General features: G+C 43.0%; 1 protein-coding gene across 1 annotated transcript in view; it reads right to left on the reverse strand.

Moving 5' to 3' along the window:
- The window catches only part of UBE3C (ubiquitin protein ligase E3C), a 97,245-nt gene that overhangs the window by 6,977 nt on the left and 71,926 nt on the right, over positions 1 to 18,342 (reverse strand). Inside the window, exons 20-23 of the mRNA XM_018554000.1 lie at positions 11,089 to 11,301; positions 7,399 to 7,587; positions 6,141 to 6,207; positions 4,378 to 4,508 (exon numbers count right to left, since the gene is read on the reverse strand). Of these exons, the coding sequence (XP_018409502.1) occupies positions 4,378 to 4,508; positions 6,141 to 6,207; positions 7,399 to 7,587; positions 11,089 to 11,301 (600 nt within the window). The remainder of the gene's footprint in view (positions 1 to 4,377; positions 4,509 to 6,140; positions 6,208 to 7,398; positions 7,588 to 11,088; positions 11,302 to 18,342) is intronic.

The following is an 18,342-nucleotide window of genomic DNA, read 5'->3' on the forward strand; positions in this document are numbered from 1 at the left end:
GCCATATATATCTGGGATATGAATGGGTGGGGGGAGGAGGGGTAATGTGCCATATATATCTGGGATATGAATGGGTGGGGGGAGGAGGGGTAATGTGCCATATATATCTGGGATATGAATGGGTGGGGGGAGGAGGGGTAATGTGCCATATATATCTGGGATATGAATGGGTGGGGGGAGGAGGGGTAATGTGCCATATATATCTGGGATATGAATGGGTGGGGGGAGGAGGGGTAATGTGCCATATATATCTGGGATATGAATGGGTGGGGGGAGGAGGGGTAATGTGCCATATATATCTGGGATATGAATGGGTGGGGGGAGGAGGGGTAATGTGCCATATATATCTGGGATATGAATGGGTGGGGGGAGGAGGGGTAATGTGCCACATATATCTGGGATATGGTTGGTTGGGGTGAGGTGGGGTAACGTGCCACATATATCTGGAATATGGTTGGTTGGGGTGAGGTGGGGTAATGTGCCACATATATCTGGAATATGGTTGGTTGGGGTGAGGAGGGGTAATGTGCCACATATATCTGGAATATGGTTGGTTGGGGTAAGGAGAGGTAATGTGCCACATATATCTGGGATATGGTTGGTTGAGGTGAGGTGGGGTAATGTGCCACATAAATCTGGGAAATGCAAGGGGAGGGGTACATGGTCATCAGGACAAAAAGCACATAAGACTGAAGGGCAGCAAAAAGTAACTATACTGTAGAGCACTGGTCAAAAGTCTTCAATGGCAGGGACAGTGGTGTGCAGTATATAACTTACAGGAACACTATAGGGGTAACATTTACCGTTATTATATATAATGGGCTGCTTTACTAGGCAAGATCTTTGCAACTCATTCAGCTTTATTTAAAACATCCAGTCCTGGTTGGCAACACTGATGACAGGAAATTGAACAGACTTCTGAGTACTGGATCTACAAGTTGGTACAGTAAAGGTTAAGTTACCTTCATAACTTACCACCGAAACCAAAATATGTGGTTCTGTGTGAATGTCTAACTTATAACCAGCTAATGCACAATGTTTTCATTGCTAGTATCGGGAAAGCATGATACAAATATGTCTGTCACTCTATTAATGCAGCCCGGTGACATGTCTACAATGAAAAAGGCCACTCCTTGGTGGAATATTTGTTACCGGTACAATGTATATTGGAAAATAATGACTATTTTACATGCCAGCAGTCTACATGAAATGTTCCTTGTGTAAACTGCAGCGTGCATTCATACTGAAGATCAATCTTTAGTCTTTACGTGGCTTTTCCAAATTGTGACCTCGGTTTGGCCTGGCTTTCATTGATAGGGGTGTGAGGTTATTCATAGATAACTTTTTGACATCAATCAGAACTTATTTCAAACTATTGTGACAAATACAAGCTCCATTATGTATTGGGACAAAACAAATATTCTCACTTCAGTATTTATTCAGCGTATACACAAGTCCACCTCCTCCACACCCCTCATTGAAAGGACAGTCTAATGATTCACTAATCGTCCGCTAGTGAGCGCTTTCATGTTCATTCTCAATACTTCCTATAGATCTTTGGTGAATTTGTTTTGGTCTATTCACATTTATTTATCTTGGGTGAATGCCAAGTTCTCCCTCTGATGGTAGTACAACTAGCCCTCAAATTGTCTTTTAATGTAAAAGGTCATGAACTAGCAGAACCCTCCCCCCGGTCCTATGTTTAGTAATGTTTTCGCCCTATACAACAAAGATCCTTTTATGTAAGTTACACACACCCTGTGCATGACTGAAGGCAAATGTTTAGTTACAGAACTTTCCCAAAATAAATCACCCATAATTTTAGGCCCCTTTCACATGGGCTGATCAGGAGAGGATACGGAGCGAATGTCAAAAACTGCAATTACTGGACTCCATGTCGGTCTATGGGGATTTCCCCGATCCAGCACATTGAAAGGGATCTCTGACAGGCGCACCTGATGGGACCGGCCGTGTGAAAGGGGCCTTAGATTTTATTTGTTGATTTATTTGATGTGTTTACAGTTAATCTCTTTTTCTTGCCAAGTGTTTAGCTCATCAGGCCAGCAATACGCAACCAAATATTTGCAAGTGAAGCAATCTAAGAATAAATTGCACCAATTCAGCCATAAATGAAGTGCTCCTCATTGTAAAATACATATCTGTGTGATTTCCTAGTGATCAGTCCAGTTTGCCTTTTCAGCTCAGGCACAGCCGAGTTGAAGATGAATTTCATATGGGTCCTTGGCAGTCTGTATGAGCATGGATAACGGTACCCCCAGCTTGGCCAGTTGCCCACTGTCAGAGGAACAAATCAGGCCAGTTATATTTCCCCTTGCCCTCATCTTTACCTGTTTATATTGTTAGAATGGCACCGGTTTTAATTTCATGTCTTGTAGTGGAAATGGGTGGCTTCCCCTCTACATAAGTCCCTAGACTAAGAATATACCTAAAATGGTTATGCATTAGCACATACTGTGTTGTGATGGTGTACTGTGGACACCTATATACTCTTCTATACAATTTGCTATGTACTACCATTGTAAGCTATATTGAAAATAATAAAAAAATTTATGAAAAGAAAAAAAAAAGTGGTCCCTTTATTGTGAAACCTTGCCCTAAGGCTGTTCGATCGGTGTCTAATCTTACAATCCTAAAAATAGGATTTTAGTACTCACCGTAAAATCCTTTTCTCTCCGTTCATTGAAGGACACAGGGAACAGATCGGAGATCATGTACTGTAGGGTCGTCACAGAGCAGTACCAAAAAAGAGGGGTGGGCCAACAGAAACAACAAACCCAATTAAACAAAAAAATCCCCTCAAACGGCCGCCTGCAACACTTTGCGCCCCAAACCAGCATCCGCAGATGCCAAAACATCCACCTTATAAAACTTGGCAAAGGTGTGAACAGAAGACCAAGTCGCGGCCTTACAAACCTGAGAAACGGAGGCACCATGACGAAAAGCCCAAGATGCCCCAACAGCCCTTGTAGAATGGGCCGTAACAGAAAAAGGAGGCTCACGCCCCTTAATAGCATACGCCTGAGAGACCGTGTCGCGAATCCATCGAGAGATGGTAGCCGACGAGGCAGCCCGGCCCTTCCGAGGGCCATCTGCAACGACAAACAGGGAATCCGATTCCCGAAACGCAGCCGTAGCACTCAGATAAACACGGATGGCGCGGACCACATCCAGACAGTGCAGCGCCTTCTCCTTCCTGTGGACAGGCTGCGGACACAAGGAAGGCAGGACAATGTCCTCATTGAGATGGAAAGCCGAAACCACCTTTGGCAAAAAAGACGGCCGAGGCCGCAGAACTACCTTGCCCCGATGCAGGACCAGCAACGGGGACGAGCAAGAGAGAGCCGCCAATTCCGAAACCCTGCGGATCGAGGTCACCGCCACCAAAAAGGCCACTTTTTGTGAGAGAATCAGAATCGGAATGTACCGCAGAGGCTCAAAGGGAGATTCCTGCAACACTGAGAGCACACCCCACAATCCATGTCCCCGGCAAATATATGCCAAACCACAGCCCCAGGCAAGGAAAGAGACCCCGGCAGGCACCACCCCCGTCCCGAGGCCTTTTGCCGCAGTTGCCCGTAGCAACAGACCCGCAGGCAGACGACCCTCCTACAGTACCCGAACGCCCGGTGTCCCAGTGCGTCCTCACCCGACCGCGTCCCAGCGTGAAAGACCGATCCGGCCGGGTGACGCGCAAGTAAAGGGATATTTGCAGCTCACATTAGTCAGTGCCCAGCACTCTGCCCATGTATGCAAAGTCTAAAGATGCCCATAGGTGGCAAAATGGCAAAACTTTCCATACACATGTAAACTCAGCTATTTGTATGTGCGATGGAGGAAAGACTAAGAAGGGTTGGCCAAGGGATATCCGGGGAGATCAAGGAGTGCCCACAGACCTGATTGTTTCCTGACCATTACACTGCAATGCACACTGCTGTTTATCACTAAATGGTAACAATATACTGCAGAATACGTTCCTGAAAGTGGCTTTCTAATAAGGTTTGATAGGGAGGGTAATTATTGGACTTGATAAATATGTTCCCAAACTAACAATTAGAAATCAACTCTCAGAAACCTTCTGCAGTATATTGTGCCCACATATGAGCCTAGAGTTTCATTTATTGTTAGTACATATGAAGCCAGTGTTTTAGTTATTCTCAGTACATATGGAACCCTTGTCTTTAAAGCTACCAGTATCTGCTGGTTGAACCATGCAGCAAAAGATCGTTCTATACACAAACATGCATGTTCAGATTGACATGTTTAGGAAGAGGCAGGAGGAGCAATGTTTAGACACCCGCCACATATACTGGTAGGGGTAGTAACAATCAGCTGTGACGTTGCTAAAGCAAAACTTACTTTAAAACCTAATAACGGGGGGCGAGAGCAACTCGTCACAAATTTCAGTAGTTTTCGCTTTTCCTCATCTGTAAAGTTTTCAACAACTCTCCAGAAAATTTTAATTACGGGGTGATCAGCGGAGTATCCTCCTAGAATAAAGCACAACATTGTACAAAAGAATGAGAACTGCAGAAAAGGAAATCACGCAGCGTTGTGGTACAGACAACTGTCTGCCGCTGGAAGGCAGGAAACATACAGTGCAAATAGAAACAGGTTCACGGAGAGATGGGTCATTTTCTGGGTACAATTGTTACTACCCCTTTGAATGCACAAGATACTGAAAGATTATTTTGCAAGTCAGACTATTGTCATTATAAATTTCTATATGTGTCAACTTTTTTACGGCTGTAACAGATTTATGGGTGTTTCTAATACATCTGATAGTGTAGTCCAACTGGCCCTTTATGAAGCTTAAACATCCACTTTATTAGATAATAGTTACGTGTTGATTAGAGAAGGGGATATTAGGGTTGGTGATGCAAACTGTCCTATCCAGTCATGGAGATCAGAAATATAAGAAGGTTCCTTATCACATCACTAGAACACATTTGTATCCATTAGAAATTAAAGGATTTGTATATTGGGTGCCAGGACACTTGATCTGCACATGCTTGTTCCAGGCCAAAAATGTAAAGTAGCGAGGCAAGTAGGACGATAGCCCCAGACCCTTCACCCTAAAACCAAGTCATCAATGGCAGCCCCAATATCTCTATTCTGACAAGCGTACTTTAATTATATCTAAAGCTGAAACTTCTTCTGCAGATAGAGAACTGGGTTTGTTAAAACTCTGGTCTGCCGTCAGTGTCCCATTAGGGATTCCTTTCACTTTCTGTCCTGGGGAGACAAGGACAGTGAGAGGCAATGTAATGGGGTAATCTGTCTTTAGACAGTCGTCTCCTTTGAACATTTTCCCTCACCACCTGTCCTGGTGACAACTGTTATCGGATTCTCCATCATTTTCTGTTTGACAGAAATACAGGCCAAATACAGAAGGTGAATCTCCCCAGGAATGATGACAGCAATAAAAACTTGGCAGAGAGGTTCTAACCACTCCTCACTCTATCTAGAATGAGTATATGTTAATTATATTCTCCATTAGAAGAAACTAATACATTTTGGACAGTTCCTTCCTGCTGAGAGATCTCAAGAGGAACTCAGACATCTGGGGAAGCATCTAGGCCCCCATGATCTGCTGTTCACCACCATTAGTGGGAGGCCTTTAATACTCAAGAGCAGCCCTGGACCTATGACATATCATAAACTCACATCTTGCTTTAGTCATAGGCTACGTTCTTGTCTTATGCTGAGACAGTAAGGGCCCACTGACAATAGCCCAGTCTGCCACAGTGCACTGCGCTACACCCACACATATCTTGTGTTAGGATCAACGCACTTCAATGCACCAAAAGTCATGCAGGCATTTCCTGCACTGTGCTACAACCTAAGGTGCCATTGAGCAAGTTACCACAGCGCAATGGTGTGAATGGACCTGAAGGATTCTTTTCATTCGGGGGGAGGAATGGTGTGAATGAACCTGAAGGATTCCCTTAAATGAGGGGAGAGGAAGAAGACTGCAATAAGAGGCTCAGATGCAAATATTTCACACATAGTAGATGGATGATGTGACTGGTGTTTTGTGCTTCCTAATATATTGAGTGCATACTAGAGATCAGGGTTCTGTTTTACCAAAGATTTGTTCACCTTATGACGGATATACATACCTGAATAGTTTGTGAAGGACTTCAAGTCATCAAGACAGATTGGTACTTGTGCCCCTGAAATTAACACCTAGATTCAGCAGAGAAATAAGCAGAGACAAAACTGTTAGACGAATGCATACCCAACACCCAATGGGGGGAATTGATCAAAAAAGGAGCAGACAGAATCTGGGGCAGTTGCCCATAGTAATCAGCGAATCTGTTCAGTTTGTTCAGTAATCTTTGAAAATAAAAGATAGAAGCTGATTGGTTGCCATGTGCAACCGCTCCAGATTCTGTCTGCTCCAGTTTTGATAAATTCCCCTCAATGTTTTTATACAATATATGTATGAAAGAAAATGCTCCGGACAAATCATTTTTATATTTATTGCTGTGTGTTGTCATTACATAATTTGGCCCTTTTTTATATTTCTGCATCCCTCTTATCTACCCACTTTTTAAAATTCTATTTAGAGATACACCAATACCGGTTTTTCAGTATCGAGTATGATTACCAATGTTTTGCTTTCAGTACTCGCCCGATACCGGTGCTTCCCCTGGCATGGAGCTGGCTCCCTGGGCAATCAGGAAGCCAGGGGGCAGGTAATGACATGCCGCCCAGCTTCCTGATTGCTCGAGAAGTCGACTCCATGTTGTTTTGCCGGCTGTATTGTGATGGGAGGGAAATCGGCTTCCCAGCCAATCAGCATCAAGCCAGCGATCAGCATCAAGCCAGTGAATAATGACCCGCCTCCTGATTTCCTGATTGGCCAGGAAGCCGGCTCCACACTGATTGGCTGGAAAGCTGGCTTCCCACCAATATAAAGGTGCCCATGCACTTTAAGGTTGAATAATTCATTTCAACATTCCAACTGGATCTACGAAAAACGGTATGTAGACATTTTTTTTTACCACTTTGCTTACTTTTTTGTTTGAGCCTCAAAAAATCAAATCAGAAAGGTAAATATGTTCCCATGGTTTCCGGTGTATGGGATATAATTATTATAAACAATTTGTTGAATGGAAACCATTCAAATCAAACAAGCAGCAGAGGTGTGTGGCATGTTTTGCATAAAATACCCCCAAGTACGGCTGAACATTTTGATTGCTTTTAAAATAAAAATGTATCCGCGTGTAGTCTGCGTCATTAATGACGCGTGGGAAGAAAATCTATTGGCCTAGACATCTGCACTTATATCACTCCTTCTTATGTCACTTATGTGGTTTTTAAACTATATTAATATTCATCAGTATGTAAAGAAGTCGCGAATGAATGACATACCTGGATTTCTTGCTGATCAAACATCCTGAGCCATTCCAAATTCACCACGTTGGCCAGTCCTTGCCGGAAAGCCATGCAGTGCTGACGGATCTGCTTATTTAGACGGTAGTCCGCTACAAGATGGATGTAGGCAATTCTATTGGCACTTGTTACGGGGATATCTTTCCCTCCTAGCTTCAGTTCCACCACCTGATCAGAAAGAGTAATGATTTATTGTAGCATCAGAACTACGAACTAGAGAATCTCCATCGGCCACCAGTCTTATGTATACTGTCAGGGCAGGTTTGAATCATATCAGTGGATAGAAGGACTCCTCTCCAGTACTTGGAATTCATACTCTTATACAATGGGTCTATTGGCTGCATCAGACAAACAATTCTATTAGACCTTGATTAGACACTCACTACTGTCACACAAAATTACCAGATCGATAAATGGTCACTCGCACTCCAACTTGATGCAAAGTCAATATCTTTTATTGACTAAGATAGTGTCACATTTATAGCAGCCTTGGACTTCTAGCCTATAGTACCTAGGACTTACAAAATTACCAGGTCACATGAAACGCTTTTTAGGTTTGGACTAGCTTTGCTACAGACTATATCACTTGTAAGGCAGAGCAACCTATATAACTCATTGTCATCATCTGGGTGTGTACACAGCCGTACAAAGAGCTGCAGGCTTTACATTCCAACACTAGATGGCACCCTTCAGCAACCACTGCAGCACTCTACAGGAGTTTGCAAAAGGAAGCCGAATCGGTTCTGTGAAGTTCTCGTGCTAAATACTTTGGAGCTGTCCACACACAGCAGTCTTTGAGTGGAACCATTTTGGGTTGAGCAGGGTGATAATCTAATGTGTAGGGCTGCACCAGGAGCTTGCCAGCTCACCTTTCCGGAGAAACAATCTGACATGTTATAAAGTTTGGCCAATTGCTACTTTTCCATTATAAGTGCCGTCGGCAGCATCTGCCTGCTCCTAAAACCCTATTTATTCTATTCACATGTGTGTACTCAGACAGGCCATCTTTAGGTGGCATGCCGCAGTGCTCTGCATGAAATTTGTCTTGGGGAACTTGGGTTCTTTCTGCACATCTAACTGTCCTCTAATGTCTATGAGCTGCTTGATTCAAAGCTCAAGAACATTCGACTTACAGGAATTTTGCAGAGCTGCTATAAAATATTTTTCAGAGCAGTGCTTCCCACGGCAGGCAGAGAACATACAGTATATCAATCTGTAGCTCAACAGTAAAATTCGGATTTTTATTGTGTTTTCCCCTCCCAGAAGGACATAATGAAGATGGGACTCTCTCACAGCTGGATTTTCTAATGAGACATTTATAGGGGAATGTGATGCCATTTTCACTTGCCCCTCCTTTTAGATTGTAAGCTCCCAGGGGCAGGGCCCTCCTTACCATCTTGTCTTGAATTGTATTGTACTTGTAATGCCTTCCTTATATTGTAATGTGCAAACTGTTGGCGCTATATAAATCCTGTATAATAATAATAATTTTCTAACCATGTATTCACTGCCTTAGTTAGGAGGATCTGAAAATGCTGGTGGAGACAGGAAGTCGAGTCTTTAGGTCAGTGGTGGTCAACTTTCAAGATAGAGGGGGCCTAAACTAACATTCAGTACATGTAGTGCTACAGAAGATTGTTTGAGACTACTAACATACCGCTGCAGATAGGCAGAGACTAGGGATATGTTACAGGTGTGATTATAGCCTGAACGAATGGTGCAGGAGACAGACTGGGAACATGTTACATGAGGCTGCTGAAGATTACGTAATTACAGTTATATATAGTTAGGTAGCGCTGGGAATCCTGGTGGGGAGGAGAAGAAGGTAAGACTCTAGGTCAATGGTTTACAACTTACAAGATAGAGGGGTGCCCAACTGCAGACCCTGGCATCCCCAAAGGACCGGACATAATATTTAATATATGTAGTGCCACAGAAGACTGCCAGACAATACTGCTGTAGATGGTTAGAACGTGAGGACATTCTGCAGGTGTGGTTACACCCTGGCGGAATGCTGCAGGAGACAGCTAGACACTGGGGACATACTGAGGACACACTGGGGACATGATACACAGGAATGCTTGAGATCACTGCCATTGCAGCACCATTACAAATCAGCTCCCACTGCTGGGGCCCAAGAGATGCACCGTTTGTGCCAATGCGGTCCTCATGCAGCGAGTTGGCACCAGGGCTATAGGTAGTAGGAAGCCAGAATGTGATTAAACTTGCCAGAACTCCCCGCTGGAGTCTCGGAGAGATCCAATCTTAGTGGATGATAATGCCCACTGGCATCCACCAAACACTGAAGTAACATTCTCAGCTCCAGTTGGCATGTTCTGTTATCCTATTCATGTGCTTGATAAAAGATGTGTACAGATGCCATTGCTATGCAAAACACAGAAGTTTCCCAGCACACTTACCAGCTAGCCTGCAACAAAACAAATTGCACTGTCTAACACTATGCATTAAAAACAGAGGTTTTAGTTGCAGATCTTGTGCAAAATATGTGGACCCCCCACTGCCTCACCAAGGCTCCTCTGCGTAGTGTGGTCCTAACTCTAATTTTTAGGAGCTTCCATATTGGAGCATATTTTAGCAGTAGATAAATTGGATGCAGGTATGCCCTAAAGGCACAGGGATGCACCGGAGGCCCAGCAGTCCATAATGCATGCTGAGTGCGTCCATGTGCCTTTAAGGAGGAGTGGGCTCCCTCCAGGCAAACCTGCATTCAACTGCTGAAAAATGCTCCAATATGGAGACTCACAAAAATGAGAGTTAGGACCACACTACGCAGAAGAGCCTTGGCGAGGCAGTGCAGTTTCCACATACTTTGTGCAAGATGTGCAACTAAAACCTCTGTTTTTACCGCATACTGTTAGACAGTGTCATTTGTTTTGTTGTAGGCTAGCCAGTGAGTGTGCTGGGAAGCGTCTGTGTTTTGAATTGCAGTAAGCCCCTCCATGTGCATCTTGCTACAAAGACTAGTCATAAATTGTGCGGTTGCCATTTGTTTCTAACCAGAAGCCATTGCTGCCACAAGCAAAAAAAAAAAGTGGATAGTACAATACAAAACAGCTATAATCTATTTTGGCCACAGAACAATTCTGGATTAACGACTTGCGCATTAGAATTCCGTCGTCCTCAGTAAAAGTTTTAACTGTCCGTTAATGCCCTCGGCATCCGGGATTATTGCTTTATTATTACCTAGCTAAATACAAATTGAATACAGAAAGGGCTGCTTAATGCCAGAAGCAATTTTAAGATAATGTCTAATCTTTACGGTATCTCTTCACTGTAATTATTGGAAGGTTTAGGTCACCCAGGCAGAAAATCTTGATATATACAATGCTCGTCCAAGAAAGAGATTCATAAAATTCAAAGACTCCAAGGAAACAAAAAAAGAAAATAGACTAGATAAGGCTAGGGCAGCGGCTGGGCGTGTGAAAGCGCCACTTAACACTTTGACGGCTAATAAGACAATTCATCAGGGTGATAATTGTCACTCTATCTGGTTTAGATCATTACACACTTTCCTCATTCCAAACATATATAGGACAAAACCAATAACAACAACTCAAACAGTTCCATTGCACGCTCTCTTATCTAGATCCCAAATAATATGAATGTGACAATGGAATGAATGATTAGCTGGCTGTGGTGGGAACTTACCTGTGCTTCTCCCAGGTCATTATTGACCACGGTAAAATTTAACCCCAGTTCTTCTACATCGCCTTCATAGCTCTTCAAGAAAAGTAAGTTCTTGTACATCTCAGGATCCAGAGAGGCCAGATGGTGAATGTCTACATCAGCACTTGTCCCCAGCAACTTGGATAGGAAGAAACTGGCAAAAGGCAGCTCTACCAACATGTTCTCGTATAAGGCCTATAGAAAAAAGAAAACACAGCTGAATGTTAAATTGTATATAAACTCCAACCTTTGCTTAAGCTGGTCATACACCTATAGATTATCTGCAGAGTTTCCATGGTCAGATGGAAAAGGTGCAACAGATTCCTCCATCTACGCTAAACTGTGTGGATGGAGGAATCTCCCGCTGGGCCAAGCTTCAGTATCTTACTAGTCGGCCCCGCTGACTCTAAAAACACCTGAACAATGTCCGCATCCAATCAGATTGAATTGGATGGGTGCAGCGGTGGTCAATGGATGGCAACCGTCATGTATACAGATAGAAATAGGGACACCGGCACTCTAGATGCAGATCAAATGCGTCTATTTATTGACATAAATGCAGTATATCAAACTAGTGCAAAGTTTTGGGGTCTCACAGGATCCACGTCCTCAGTCAGAACGTGATCCTGCGAGACCCCCAAACGTTGCACCAGTGTGATATGCTGCATTTACGTCAATAAGTAGATGCTTTTGATCTGCATCTGGAGTGCCGCTGTCCCTATTTCCATCTGAAAAAAGAAACTAAAGCAGCCGCTGCATCTTTGGATTGATAAACTGCAATATATTCAATGATTTAGATGCACTCAAATCGTGACACACCTTTCTTTAGAACAAACCAGTATAGAATCTAAGAGAAAAGAATCCCCTATAGCAGGAGAGCATCCAAACTCCGGCCCTCCAGCTGTTGCAGATCTACAAGCCCCATAAGACATTGCAAGACTCAGCAGACAGCCACAGATATGACATCCAAATGCTTGATGCATGATGATGTTTATAGTCTCACCACAGCTGCAGGGCCGACATTTGGCTACCCCTGCCCTATAGTCTGGTTATGGATGAATTAAAAACCACTATATTGCATGTTTATAAAATCTGCATATAACGTTCTGCTCAGCATAGAGAACTTGTATAGTGACCAACTGAATTCCTGATTGGTTGGCCACTATGGGTAATTTCTCCACTTTCATGGAACCCCTCCTATTCTCTTTTTTTATATATGAATAGCCCCCTCTGTGTTTTAGAATACTACTAATATAATTATCTAATATCTCTTCCTATGTGAACATGAATTCTCTGCACATCAGACTTTGGGATGAAAATGGAAATGTGCGCTCACATTTCGGGCACAGAGGGCTGAACTCAGGAATAGAACAATTACCTAGCCATGTACTGTTGCAGTCACAAGTATGGCCGCACAGAATCAGACATGTTATTCTAAATCGGCCAGAAGCCGAACATAGCTGGCTAGCCATAGAAATCCAGCAAACTCTGAAGAAGACGGCAAATGGGGAAAATGTCCAACTGTGTTTGAGATCAATCAGCTGCAGATATCTGTTGTCCTCAGACATGGAAATCTTCATCTAGTTCTGCCCTAGCCAGCTGGATAAGTTCACAATCCTCTCTCTTTATGGCTGCCATTAGGTAGACTGTATCAGTATTTGTGTGTACACATTTTATCTCATCAGATTATCTTGTTGGCTGTAGGGAGAGTATTTTCACACGCCTCCAATGTTCTTTTACAAATTCTATACAAGGTGAGTTAAACTGTAATGCAATTAAGGCTTTAATGACTTCTAAATTTGTTAAGTACTTGTCCAGTTATGTGACCCCTGCTGGGCTGCCAAGGTCTTCACACTACAAATGACCCCAATATGTTTACGCTCTGACAGCTTGCCAGGAAACAGGAAATTCACAAAGCTGAACCAGTCCAGAGAGGAGACTACACTACGGCATGAGAACAAAGTCTACTTTTCATGTTATAGCATTTGTGTAACCAGAGGCTCCTTATGATAGTCACAGAACATGCACATGAGGGGTTTAGTCAATGGAGGTGATGATGAACACAACAAACCAATAATCTGACAGCCAAGTCATCTCTCCATCAAACTTTGGCCAAATGACAAAAAAACTGTAGCTTTAGCAAATGACATGGCAAAACGTTAACTGTATCTGACCATTTAGATCAGGGGTAGCCTAACCTCAGCCCTCCAGCTGTTGTGGAGTCCCATAAGTAGGGATATACTGATACTAGTGTCAATGTCAATAGAGTATTTGGGAGAGTGCGAGTGCTCCGATACTTACCCCTGACACAGGAACGTCCGGGCAGAGGAAGATTTCCTCTGACCGGTAGTGCCACGAGGGAACATGGAGCTAGCTTCCCAGCCAATCAGCATGGAGCCTGCCAATCAGCATGGAGCCAGCTTCCAGCTTCCCAGCCAATCAGGAAGCTGGCTCAATGCGGATTAACTGGGAAGCCCGCTTCCTGGCAATCTAGAAGTCGGGTGGCAGGTAATGACACTCCACTCAGCTTCCCAATTGACCGGAAACCCGGCTCCATGCTAGCGGAAGTACCGGTACTCAGACTTCTGGTTTCGGTATCGGCGAGAACCGAAAGATAAATATCAGTACTCGATACAGACAAAACGGTATCCGGTATCGGTGCACCCTACCCATAAGGCATTGCAAGACTGACAGCCAAGGGCAGGACTTCCAGCATGATGGGATTTGTAGTTTTACAACAGCTGGAGGGCTGAAGTTTGTCTACCCATAGAGCTAGAGAATTTCTGCTAAAGGAGATAAAGTGTGAGAGACCAGGCAGTGGGCTAAAATGGAATACTGTTCACAATCTCATGAACACACCTGGATGACGGCAACTTTATGAAATATTTCTGTACAGAAGACATAACAGTAGCACTAGCAGGGCAAAATGCTTTCATATACGAGATGTCTGCTAGATGTGTGTAGGTAGCCATGTTTTCTTCTAGATACACAATTACAGAATGGGACTGGTGATGCAACTTGTGCAATTAAAAACCTATTCTTTGTAAAGGTGTTAGCAGAATAAAGCTTTGGCTGAACCTCTCCATCATACAATACAGAAAGACATGTGAACAGCTTTTAGAAAGAAGAGCTGCAATTAAAAACTCCCTAGATACTGCCACCTGCTGGAGAAATCTTGTACTGTGGCTATTCCATGCAGCTTGTAAAAGCCAACAGGATAGAGACATTTAAAAACCTGAGAGATAAGTGTCTTAATGTAGTGTATAAAAGTGCTGTGAGAGTCATACGCGTGCCATTTAATTACACAAAGAAGTCCAACTCATTTAGTGGCACGTGGTTTTATTCATGAAATTCCCTTTAAATCAGATTTTTGTATTAAATACTTTGTTCAAATGTATATTTTACTTTTATTTGGATAGTTACCTAAAGAGACTGACCAGTATGTTTTAGTGCATGCTCTGGTTGAGGGTCACAAACTATTTGTAGCTGTATATTCAGTGTCATACATCTGAAGGAACACAGATCAAGTTATCAATGATATAATCCGAGCTCTTCCTTGGCTTTGCGGGTACACTGAGCACTGCTCACAGTCTGGACTGCTTGTGCAGCAGTAATGTCAGTGATCACACAGTTTGTAATGTCAGTGAGCACACAGTTTGTGATGTCAGTGAGCACACAGTTTGTGATGTCAGTGAGCACACAGTTTGTGATGTCAGTGAGCACACAGTTTGTGATGTCAGTGAGCACACAGTTTGTGATGTCAGTGAGCACACAGTTTGAAATGTCAGTGATCACACAGTTTGAAATGTCAGTGATCACACAGTTTGAAATGTCAGTGATCACACAGTTTGAAATGTCAGTGATCACACAGTTTGAAATGTCAGTGATCACACAGTTTGAAATGTCAGTGATCACACAGTTTGTGATGTCAGTGATAACACAGTTTGTGATCTCAGTGATCAGCCTGTCCTGAAGTGAAAAGCATAACCTCTTCTAAAGTTGGCCATACAGTTGGATTTTCAAATGAACTATCAATGCATAATCTCACCAGAATATTGGATAATGCCATCAGAGAATTGTAGAACGTGTTTGAAATCTCGTTTGATTTAACATTCTATTTTGGAAATGAATGCTCTTTTCTGCCCCTTTGATTTTTCTTCATCGCCGCGCTCCAAAATCAATTGTTAATTTAACCTGATTAACTATTAAAGAAAAAATAATCGAACAAACATTCCAAAAATGAATTCTAAAAAAAAATTAATCTACTGGTATATAGCCAGCTTTGGACTCTCTTACAGGTCTCTTGACTTGACCACATTTTCAGCATGCCGGGCACAATGGCTTAGTGGTTAGCACTTCTTCCTTGCAGCACTGAGGGTCCCTGGTTCAAATCCTGGTCAGGTCACTATCTACAGGGAGTTTCATTGTTCTCCCTGTGCTTGCGTGGGTTTCCCTCGGGTACTCCAGTTTCCTCCCACACTCCAAAGCTGTGCTAGTAGGCTTTGGCTTCTGTGAAATTGACCCTGTATGTATGCATGTGCGAAAGGGACCTTAGATTGTAAACTCCTTGAGAGCAGGGATGGATGAGAATGTGTACTATGTTAAGCACTGAGTAAATTGTCAGTGCTATAGAAATAAATGTTGTGGTTTCAGAAGCTCCTACAATATGATGCAACAAGCAGGTGGAGTCCTGACATTTGATGAAATACCAATGAATGAAAATGACACCACAAGCCCCAATGGATGCTGCTAGCCATATTCTCCTACATTTAGGAAAATTCACCACACATAAGAAGCCATTTGGCTTTAGGGCAGGTTCACACCATTTTCAAGGCCAGATGTGGTCTGGAAAATGGTGTGAACCTGCCGCAGTTCCAGTGCATTCCAGACCAGACAAAATGAGACATGCAGTATTTTTCTGATCTGGAACGGACTGCGCTGGTGTCAACAGAGGCCAGAAATAGCATAGGGATACATTTAGATGCATTTTGGGTCCGGAAACAATCTGGTCTGGAGATGAGCTGGATGTGGTGTGAATGGGTCCTTAGGGAGCACTGGTGGTAGGACTGATGGGTAGACACCAAGTGCTTTATTTGGATGCCCATCTGTACGAGTTTAAATGCCTCCACACTCCTTTTGCTCACAGCTGCTTTATTTTATCCATAACTCATGTTAGCTTCCAGTGCATGGGAATACAGAAAGAATAGCCCAAGTCAAACACAATGTCATGATTTATTCAAGGTGTGTGTGTGTGTGTGTTGAAGTCCTGGGAGTGCAGAAAAAAAAGCAAATGGGAGGTGTGAAGAATAGCCATTCAAGTTACATCAATGGCAAGGTCACTGTTTGCTATACCATCAACAAAACGTCCATTGTAATTGAATGTATATATCAAAGCTACCTGGGCTACAAACTACAAATGACCTTTATGACTCATGTAATCTAAAAGCAGAAAATACCCTTCCACCCCCCCTCCTTATTCTGAAAAAGAACCAGGTTGATCCTTCACCACGTTCAATATTGAAGTGTATATAAATGATGGCGTTAAGCACCATGACCACATCAGCAAAATGGATTATAAATTAAATTTCCATAATGTATGCAACACAAATATCAGTGCTGACATAAATCAAGGTATTTTCTAAACACAGGTTAATTGTACAACTCCGCAAACTGTCTATTTTTTATGCAAAATAATCCACTTAACATTTGTCATATTGGTCTTAATAAGCGGACACTTGCATCAGATGCCCCGGCAAGGCCATCAATAACTCCCTCGCCGGGAGAGCAAGCGCTAGGTGGATTGCAGAAACGTGTACGTTATTTTTCAAGTGTCCGTCTCCGGCGGGTGTTTATTGCCAGAAATCGTGCCAAAATGATTTGAAATAAAATGGATTAATTATGGTAGAAGCCTTTTAATATAAGTGAGTGAGCTTGGGATGTGATTAATGCAAATTGTGTTGCTATCACGAGAATGGATGGGGGACAACATCACGGGCCAGATCTGTTTGCTGCCAAATAACTTTGGTAATTTACTGCATTAAGAATCAATAAAAAAATAATGCTTTTCAAATGCATCACTATCAATCTGGAGCTAGTTCCAGAGAGAACATTTATATTTCCATCTAATAACTAAATACACTCGGCTAAACTCTTTTATTCCAACTTTTCAGGATATTTAATGTAAATACAGCTTGCATAGCTTCTATTTTCAGTGACTGTTACTGGTGTGCATCACTTCTGCGGTCCAGAAAGAAAACCGCAAAATACTAGCGATCACCATTATTTACTGCTGGTCAATTGCAGATACCCAAGATAGGTCACATGCGTCCCTCATTACCATTATACTGTATTTCTGGGCTGAATAAAACTAACCACAGGCGTCAGATGGTGCCTAAATGTTAGAAAATCATCCATTTGCTTAGATCTTGGTTTTATCCCCATATTCACATACAGAATCATCTTCATGTTCTGCATGGAAGACAATTGGCTTTTCCAATTAAAGGGGTAACACAGTCAGAGGATCCTCCATTATTAACATGAATGCAGCTGCTAGACTCATTCACCTAACCCACCGCTCAGTGTCTGCAACCCCCCTTTGTCAATCCCTGCACTGGCATCCAATAGCCCAAAGGATAAAATTCAAAATATTAACAACCACTTACAAAGTCATCCACAACTCTGCCCCCCGGCTATAGCTCAAACCTGGTCTCAAAGTATCACCCTAACCATCCCCTCCGCTCTTCAAAAGACCTCCTGATTTCCAGCTCCCTCGTTAACTCCTCCCATGCTTGCCTCCAGGACTTCACTGGAGTCTCTCCCATCCTATGGAACTCTCTACCCCAACCTGTCTGACTATCTTCCACTCTGACTGCCTTCAAGCAATCCCTTAAGAGTCATCTCTTCAGGGGAGCCTACCCCACCTCAACCTAACCACTGAACTATCACTTTCTCAAACAATTCATCCCCACACAGCTACCTCCTCATGTATCACTTGCCCCTACCTTTTAGACTGTAAGCCCTCATGGGCAGGGTCCTCCTTACCATCTTGTCTTGAATTGTATTGTGATTGTAATGTCTTCCTTATTATTGTAAAAGAGCTGCGCAAACTGTTGCCGCTATATAAATCCTGTATAATACTAATAATAACAACAGCCAGTCCAGCAAAAGTCCTCTTTGATGGCTCAATGCACAGACACGCCCGATGTTCTGTCGAAAACTCCAACTCGTCGAGATATC

This window comes from Nanorana parkeri, unplaced genomic scaffold (assembly GCF_000935625.1).
Source record: "Nanorana parkeri isolate BGI_ZX_2015 unplaced genomic scaffold, ASM93562v1 scaffold137, whole genome shotgun sequence".
In the NCBI taxonomy this organism is placed as follows: Eukaryota; Metazoa; Chordata; class Amphibia; order Anura; family Dicroglossidae; genus Nanorana; species Nanorana parkeri.